Source organism: Atta colombica, unplaced genomic scaffold (genome assembly GCF_001594045.1).
Source record: "Atta colombica isolate Treedump-2 unplaced genomic scaffold, Acol1.0 scaffold311, whole genome shotgun sequence".
NCBI classification, from domain to species: Eukaryota; Metazoa; Arthropoda; class Insecta; order Hymenoptera; family Formicidae; genus Atta; species Atta colombica.
The window spans coordinates 312,772-322,023 of record NW_017259417.1 but is presented as its reverse complement, the minus strand read 5'-3'; the positions used below and the strand labels follow the sequence as shown (position 1 = coordinate 322,023).

Below are 9,252 nucleotides of genomic sequence, written 5' to 3'. Positions count from 1 at the left end.
TATATATATATATATACATATACTTAATGTAGGTGCTAGATCATTCGACTTCGCAAACAACGCCGTGATACGCGAATGAGGAGGTCATTGATCTTTGCATTAGTGGTTACTCAACTCATCGTATTAAATTGGAATAAATATTCCCGGTATATTTTGCTGTTCACAGATTTATTTGTAAAATTAGGTACATTATTTTTTTTTCTAATGGAAACTAATTTTATTATTTTTATGAAAATATGAAATGTTGTAAATTTCATTTTAAACTAATGAAGTCTATATGAAACTGAAAGAAGTATTAGATATATAAGCAACTTAAAACAAAATTATGAAATTTTTACTGTTTTCGAAGAAATTACAAAGTTCTTCATTATCTTGGGTTGTCTGGAAAGTTCGTGCCGGTTTTGAAGGAAAATTGAAACGCAAAAGATTTAAATTTTAGTATACATTTATTAAACTTAAATCTTTTGTGGCACGAACTTTCCGGATAACCCAATAGATAATGAAGAACTTTGTAATTTCTTCGAAAATAATAAAAATTTCATAATTTTGTTTTAAGTTGCTTATATAATTCTTTTTATATGATTTGTTTAAGACGTTGTATGATAAAGTTAAAATAATAAATTAAAATTGATGTGTGTGTGTGTGTGTGTGTGTGTGTGTGTGTGTGTGTGTGTGTGTGTGTGTGTGTGTACATATGTATATATATATATATGCATATAAAATTTACATCTTAAAGTACCATAAAAAAGATATATTGTTGGCCATTAAAATCATAAAAAAACTGACATATCAAAGTAATATTTATGTGGCAGATATTTTTGATATATGGAATATTTAGAAATTACAAACATTTTTTTCATCATTGTATAATTTAAATGATCAATAATATATATTGTAAGAAGTCGTAAAAAATTACGTATCTAGATAACATGTATCTTACAAAAAAATTATCATTAAATATATTATATCAGTGGACACAAATTATCGACAATTTGTATTCATTAGTATACATATAATATAATGAAGCATTGATAAAATACAATCAACGTTAGATTTATTCTTCAAGGTTTATCCTTTCAAAAGACTTTTAAAGACATTTATATTTTTGTTGTTACAAATAGAAATTATATAAATAGAAATAGAAATTATCCTCCTATTTACCTTTTTTTTTCTAATCACGTTATTTTTAAGTACATATCTATTTAAATAACTGATCTCATTTTCTGCTAGTAGGACGCACCGCTAATAATAGCACGATAAGGATTTCGCTAAACATAGAGAAACTAGTGGCGCGCACGATTATTCTCTTAAAGAGCGCGTCATAAAATCCGACCGCTTGTTATGAATTTGTTACAATTTAATGGTATTGTTACTGTTTTCTTGTAGCAAAAAGATAATATAATTCCACATCTATCTTCTATTTTTACTTACGACTTTTGGCGATGCGAGGCGATTCGTAAAAATTATGCAACACAGTGTAATAAATCTATTACCTGTTGCGTCTGCTTAAAATACTATATTTAATAACAAATTTAGCTATTCATAATCGATCCTTATTTAAGATGATCTTAAGATGTTATAATCACAAGTCATATCTTTAGTAGGCTTTCTACAATAAGTCATTACCTAAGCTTTGAATAATGTCTTAAGCTATATGAAATTAACCAATTATAATCGATTTTTCTTCTCACATTCGACTGTGATTGGTTAATGTTTTATGATTCAAGACTTAAATAATTATTGTAGAAAGCCCATAAGACATTACTTAATATAAATCTTAAAATAAGAACAAATTATCAATGCCGATTAGACTTCTTTCGCTTTTAATAAATTATAACAAGTGAAGAACATAATAAGTAGCAATAGATTAAGAAATATTTTTGTATATAGAACTGATCGCTCTCTCTCTCTCTCTCTCTCTCTCTCTCTCTCTCTCTCTCTCCCTCTCTCTCCCTCCCACTCACGCTCACGCTCATGCCCACGCACACATTATGAAAATCATGGTTAATCCTCAATCATTAATCTTGTGATTAATTCTTTCAAATTTTTCTGAAGATCAACAAAAACAGAAATTTAAAAAATATAGAGCTGTCGAGCGCAGACGAGCGCAGTGTTTAGACATTTTTTTGTTAGAATATTATTTAAATCGCAATCGCAAATATTTTAACTATAGTTTGATCCTCTTCAGTTTAAAAAAAATATAGAAATTAATATTAAATTAGAAAAAAACTTAAAGAGAATACAGAAAATATTTAAGTAAATAAAACACATAAGTATACAAACATATATAAGATCCACACAATATTTAAGTTTTCTTCTATTGAAGAAAACTAAATCTATAACATAATTGAAATGTTTACGATTGCGATATTTATGTAACATTTAACAATAAATATCTAGATACTGCGCTCCGATATCTGCATTAATTCTCGTTTGGTCTGCGTTTGGTCATTTTATTGATTTGTTAGAGCTTTTATTATCAATGATTGTTTATCTTACATCTCAAGATAATTATTTAAAAAAAAATCGAATCGAATCAAATATCGATATTTTTTTTTCTTTTCTCAAGATCTGTATCAGTTTATTTATCTCTTTTATCGTATTTTACATCTCCAGATTCGTTTGATAAGTATAAAAAACTGTACCTCTTGAACAAATAAATATCGTATTTACAAATCCATTACTTTATATATTTCGTTTCCTGATGAAGTTTGAATTTCCCTTCAATTCTCTCCTTAATTTTAAGCTCATTATCGACATTAAGGATGTTCGATAGCGTCATATATAGCATATTAATAAATATATATTTTTAAAAAACTATATAAATATATATATATATACACATATATACATATATACACACACACATATACTTATGAAAGTTGTATGCATAACATTCTGTTTTGATTGAACAATACATTTTTATAGTTTATTTATTTTATTTATTATATTATTGTTAGAAATTGAAAGAATAATAACGAAAACTCCTAAATGTTTTTTTAAATACTTTAAGTATTCAAAATAACTTATGCAAAGTTTCATTGCAATTCACCAGTTAATTTCAAATTTAGAACAAATATATATTTTGTTCATTTACTGGACAGCTAATTTCTGCATCGTAATATAACTTTACATAAATAATCTTGAATAAAGTGTTTATATTAAAAATTGAGAACATTTTTGTCATTTATTTTATAATTCCATACATTTCTATCTAGAGATTAAGGAATCTTTCTTATTGAAATAACTTATAATTTAAACAGTAAACCGTCATTAAAAATTTGTTGTATTACTTTTAAATGTGATTTAGAATAACTTATTACATATTTTTTTATTATTTTGAAAGATCTATCGAACATTCTTAAGATTTGACACAAATATAAAGAGAATACTAACGTCACTATATATTTCACACGTTTTACTTCCATAAAGATCAGACGCATTTTATTCGATCACGCTTCAATCAACTTAAATTGATAGTTTAGTTAGAGGTGCGGTCGTCCAATTTGCTCAAGGTAAAATTTTATTAGCAAAATCGGAATATATAATCCAGTTTGATTCGTAATATTCTTATCATCACGTAAATTAACATTTTTGTCTATTTGTGCCATGCATTCTCTTATCATGTTATGTATTTTGTCATGTATTTTTTTTATGCATTCCTTGCCTCTCTCCACTACATTTGCCTTTTCAAGATAATGTTTACAATTTAAAAAAAAAAAAAAACTTTTATATCGCAATAACGAAAGAATCAAGGACTTTTTAAATTAAACAATAAGCATTTCAAATAAAACTGCCCGTAGACTTATTTCTTATTCCGAAACAAAATATTCATAGCTCTCGAATATTTACAATGTAATATATTGTTAAAACAGTTCCATAGAATGGCATAGAATGACGTTCGCAAATTTGTAAATGTTTTGCCACAAAATTGCATCAATTTTAGTACGCTCAGGACTATACTATTTAGACAATTCGTACGTCATAGTTCAGAACGGTTCGAGTGCGGAACTCAACAAATTCTGAATTTTTAACCTAATCGTCGATTAATTTAGCAATATATCGATAAAGCATTAATTATTCTGATATATTAACAAAATAATTTACTAATAATAATAACTCAATTATTAATATTTTTTGAATAAAATATTTTGTCCGGAACTTACATAGAAGTTTTGAAATAAACTTTTCGTATAATCGAATAGTACAAATTATTAATATAATAAATCATTAACAGTAATCATTAATATTAAATTATTAAAAATTAAGTTATTATTCATATATGTAATAGAATAATTAAGTTACTATAAGTATTAATACTTATAATAGAATAATTAATCAATGATAAGTGATATTAATACAATTAAATAAATAGAAAAATACCTTTTCAATATAATCTTGATGCTTAATAATATTTCAGTGAAAATTTATATACAGTGAGTGCAAAAAATATTGGCAAAAAAAGATATCATTTATAAAAAAATTATAATATATAAATTTTCTAGCTCGAGATTGCTGAGTAAAAATTAATAATTAGAAAGATTAAATAACACAAGCAATGTTTATTGAATCTTTAAAAATAAACTAGTTTATTACAACATGCATTAAAAATTAAACTAGTTTTTTCCTTATAAATATTAATCGGAATATTTAATTCTTAATGTATGCTTCAATAAACGTCGCTCGTGATATTTGACCTTTATATATAAGAATACGAACTATGAATATCAGCCTAAAATCACGAACAAAATTTTTTGTTTATATTATAGGACAGAGAGTATTTATTATTCATAAATTGCTAATTAATATTCTTTTACAATATTTTAAAATAAAAATCTCCTCTATATGAATATGTTTTGCATTTATTATATATATATATATATATATATGTGTGTGTGTGTGTGTGTGTGTGTGTGTGTGTGTGTGTATATATCCAGTTTTGTAAAACAGCATAATTAATGCTTTATTTAGAAGAAAGTTAGATTATGAATGATAAATGATATAATTAGAAAATTTGCAGGAAATAATCCTGTCGGCTAAATTAACCGCCAATTAAGTTAATCGGAGTTTGATTGAAGTCATCTACAGTATTTTAAGTGAACAGTTTGTTTGTTATCGTTTTAGTGATAAAATCAATTTAATCTCTCTCAATCAATTTAACTTTGCGCGTCGGATCGATCGATCAAGGCTAAGTTGTTCCACTTTTCGATAAACTTTACTCACTATCTTATGTTTTTATTCTTTTTTGTTTATTCAGTAGGTAAATTATCACAGTTTATTTAAAGATGAGATAACCAGCGCCAAATAGTTTCGAATTTTTTAAATCGATGCACTTAAACGAGGCGCATGAATTTAACCACTAAAATTTGATATCAAGGCGTTTGAGCATACGTAGAAAAATCCGAGAAAAAGGCGTATAATTCGAATGTTCAGAATATTCGCGGTTGTTTGTCTTGACTCTAACAATAAGGGTGATACAGAACGAAATATCTGCGCAGTTATGATGAATGCAACTTCCGATGTTGACGCTTACGTCATCGACGCAATTATGAGATGGCTTAAGTTTATATAAACGTGATGTGTTAAATTAGAAAAGAACTATATCTTTTTATGAGATGTGTTTCTGTAGAATTAAAAAGCAATCATGTAACTTTTTTCTTAGGGCGGAAAAAGTAAATAATTTCTCCATTACTTTCAATAATAATACTTTCAATAATAATTTTCACGTTTCCTTTTGTACGTTTCTTTAGGGAAAAAGTAATATGATCATTATCCTGAACTAGTATACACTCTTTAGATTTGTTTTATTATTCCTACATTCTGTACTCTCTACAACTTTCCTTCTCGCTTTCGCGAATTTTAAACATATATTCACTTCACATACCTACGTAAGTACTAATAAAGAACTAATAATTCATTCATATTTTAAGATCATCTTAAGTAATGTTTTAAGATGCTAATACTGCTTTACGGACGGTATTCATAATTCGTTCTTATTTTAAAACCGTCTTAAATAATGTCTTAAGATGTTAATATGACTCTCTGATTGATTTATGAAATCTTAAGAAATCTTAAGATGAAGAATCTTATAGTAATGAAATCTGTGATAGTTTTAAATATAACTGATTATGAATAGTTTTTGGTACTAAAATGCCTATTTCTATTAACACAGATTAATTTTAATTTCGGTTCAATTTACTCTTTAACGTTTTCTAATTTTGAATTGAATGAAGAAAAAGATAAAAAATAAGTTAAATCGAGATTAAAGTTAAAGTTCCACATTAGTAGAAACGATTAAAAGTAAAATAGGTACACATTTGAAATTTCGAAGGAAAGTTTTAACGCAGTCCAAACAACAATAAGAAAACAGATCTACATACAAATTGCCACACTTTCGTTCTTTCTTCCTGCAATAGATCGAGGAATGACGTATTTTATATAATTCACAATTAATTAATTAAGAAGAGAATGTAGAAAAAAAATATAGAAAAGAGAATCTTTGTTAAAAATTTCATGAAATTTAATATACTTTTAAGTTACACAATTAAATTCAACTTTTTTGACATTAAATTTAATGTATTTATAACTGAAAAGTATATTGTGTTATACATGTATATGAAATTTGATGTATTTTTTCAAATTTAATATATGTACATGATCCTTACATTTAGGTAATTATTGTAACTTAATTATCAATTAAATCATTTTCGTTCATAGTCACAAGCTTCATTACATGTAAAGGAAGCATTTCTAATAGTATATAGTTTTAAACTTTATCGCACGCAAATTTAAAACGCAAATATCTAGATTAAAAATCTCAAAATTAAATAAAAAACTACGACGAGGAAAGAAAAACTCGATTATAATGCATTGAAAGCCTTGACATTAAGCAATTAACTTGAAAGGAAAATTTATATGCGTTATAAATAATGATACGGTTCATTTAGCGCTACCAAGTGTTTCGGAACATTTGATTGCCCAGTCAGAAGATCGAATTTAATTAATTAATCAATTAAAGACTATTTCAAAGTTTAAAAAATTTGTATTTGCAACAATTGCAAAATGAAACGTTCTGCTGAACATGACTTATGGCTACAATGCAAATCCGAAACACTTGACGCTAAATGGATCGTATCATAATAACGTAGTTACAGTTGTGTAAATTTTCCTTTCAAGTCAAGTTAATTGTCTAATGTCAAAGCTTTCAAGTTGTAATCGAGTGTTTTTTTTCCTCTCGCAGTAGTTTTTTATTTAATTGTGAAGTTTCTCTGATGAGCTTATATTTTATCTCTAGAGGAATAATCTCATCGCGAAAAAACTAGACTACAATTTTTTTTTTATAAAGTTCGTCGGAAATGGCAAATTTGATAAAAAAAAAAAAAAAAAAAAAAAATTCGCGAACTCGAGTATCGAAGAAATGAGTTATCTATCAGAGTTATCAATCAAATTAACACAATTCGCAAAAACTTTAATTGTCTAATCATCCAGCTACGACTATAAATTTTTTTTCAAATACTTAAATTCCTCATAAGTATGTAATTTGTTAAAATGCTTCATCACTCGTTTTTTATTCTCATCTCGTTTCTATCGCAAACTATTGGACTGAAAACATGATCGAGGCGCAACAACAATCGAGAGGGTGGTCGCATTCTAATATAAATTTATCAAGTACGAATTTTTAATTTGCTTTCGCAAAATGTATAACATGGAAATGCACGATGGAAGGATCGATATCATCTCTGTTGCTACCCAGGAATCTGCTGGAGCTCAGAAGTACGCGGCCGACCGCTTCTCTCTCGTAGACGATGTCGGCGTCTCACCTGGTCGATCGGTAATCCAACGAGATCCGCGAGCCAAGAGAAAGTGCGGAAACCGTCATAATAATCGTCCACGGCCATTGTCATGGAGACTCGCTGATCCTGTTGCTCCAGTCGTGGTCCCGCCGGACGCGCGAGACCCGGTCGTCACTGGCGAGCGGCGAGGACGTTGAGGTGGAGAATTGGAGACGAGCAGCGGCTTTCAGTCACTTTCAGTTTTCAGGGAACGTTTCACCGTGCCAGTTTGCGTGTCTAACGCACGAACGCGACGTACACCTACAGACGAGCGACTGCGAACTAAGTGAAATCTGAAACTGAACAACACACAGCCGGCTCTTCGCAAATCGTAGTTTGCTACCGGCATTCAGACAGAGGCGCTCATACTACTCATACAGCGCGTCACGCCGGTCACGCGGTTCCCGCCGACCAATCGGCTGCGAGCGAGTCCACGCCATAATAGTTCTTTTTTTTATTACTGAATTACACTCATTGCACTACTTTTTCTCTCGCTTTCGCAAAATATCAACAACGTGTAAGTTGTTAGCGGTCATGACCCAATTATTGGATAAAATAACAAAAATACAAATTTAATTAAGTTTTTAATGATACAAATGATAAATTTGTTATACTAAGTTTTTTTAAAGTCATAAACGAATTTATTTAAAGTTGTAAATACTATTGAAAGTTTAATATTTAAAATTTTTGTTATTTTGTTTAATAATTGGATTATGTCCATTAGTATGTACATACATTTCAATTTATGTATATGCAAAAGAGTGCATTATTGAGCTATAGAAATAGACGTAATAAAATGTGTCTATAAGTACCTACGTAATTATAATTCTGTGGCGTAGAAACAGCAGAGATAGAAATGAGCTTTTGAAGAATTTATCAAAATCTTAATCGCGTGACTGATCACAATTTATTATCGATAATATGACAGTTCAAACGCACGCGCAGCTAATGTTATTTTCCATTTTTTTCTCTCTTCTATAGGGTGTCCTAAACTTTTTAACGCTGATTGTGGACAGATAGAACGGACTAAATTGAATTGCTACATTTTTGCAATTTTCGCAATAGATAAGGATATATTTTTAAAATATTTAAAAAATTATGAAAAAATAACAGATCGTTTTATATTGTATTTGAAAATACTAGAAAAAATTTTGCGGCGATGTTCTACATGGATAAAAAATTATTTCAATAAGAACAGATATATTAGATATTTTAGATATTTTAGATATATCTAAATTTTTTATTTAAGTACTTTAACTACTCAAGATTTACGATATAACATAAAGCTTTATTGCAGAGATTACATGCAGAGATTAGTTATTCTATAAATAAACAAAATTATTTTATTTATTTATTTATTTACAGAATAACTAAATAGATAATCATAATAAAACTTTGTATAAATTATCTTGAACACTTA

General features: G+C 27.8%; 1 protein-coding gene across 1 annotated transcript in view; it reads right to left on the bottom strand.

Annotated features, from left to right (window-relative positions):
- Nucleotides 1-8,182, bottom strand: part of LOC108690319 (lysophospholipid acyltransferase 2) — a 16,641-nt gene extending 8,459 nt beyond the window's left edge. Inside the window, exon 1 of the mRNA XM_018197548.1 lies at nt 7,821-8,182. Coding sequence (XP_018053037.1) covers nt 7,821-7,904 — 84 coding nt within the window. The 5' untranslated portion in view covers nt 7,905-8,182. The remainder of the gene's footprint in view (nt 1-7,820) is intronic.
- Between the last annotated feature and the right edge of the window lie 1,070 nt (nt 8,183-9,252).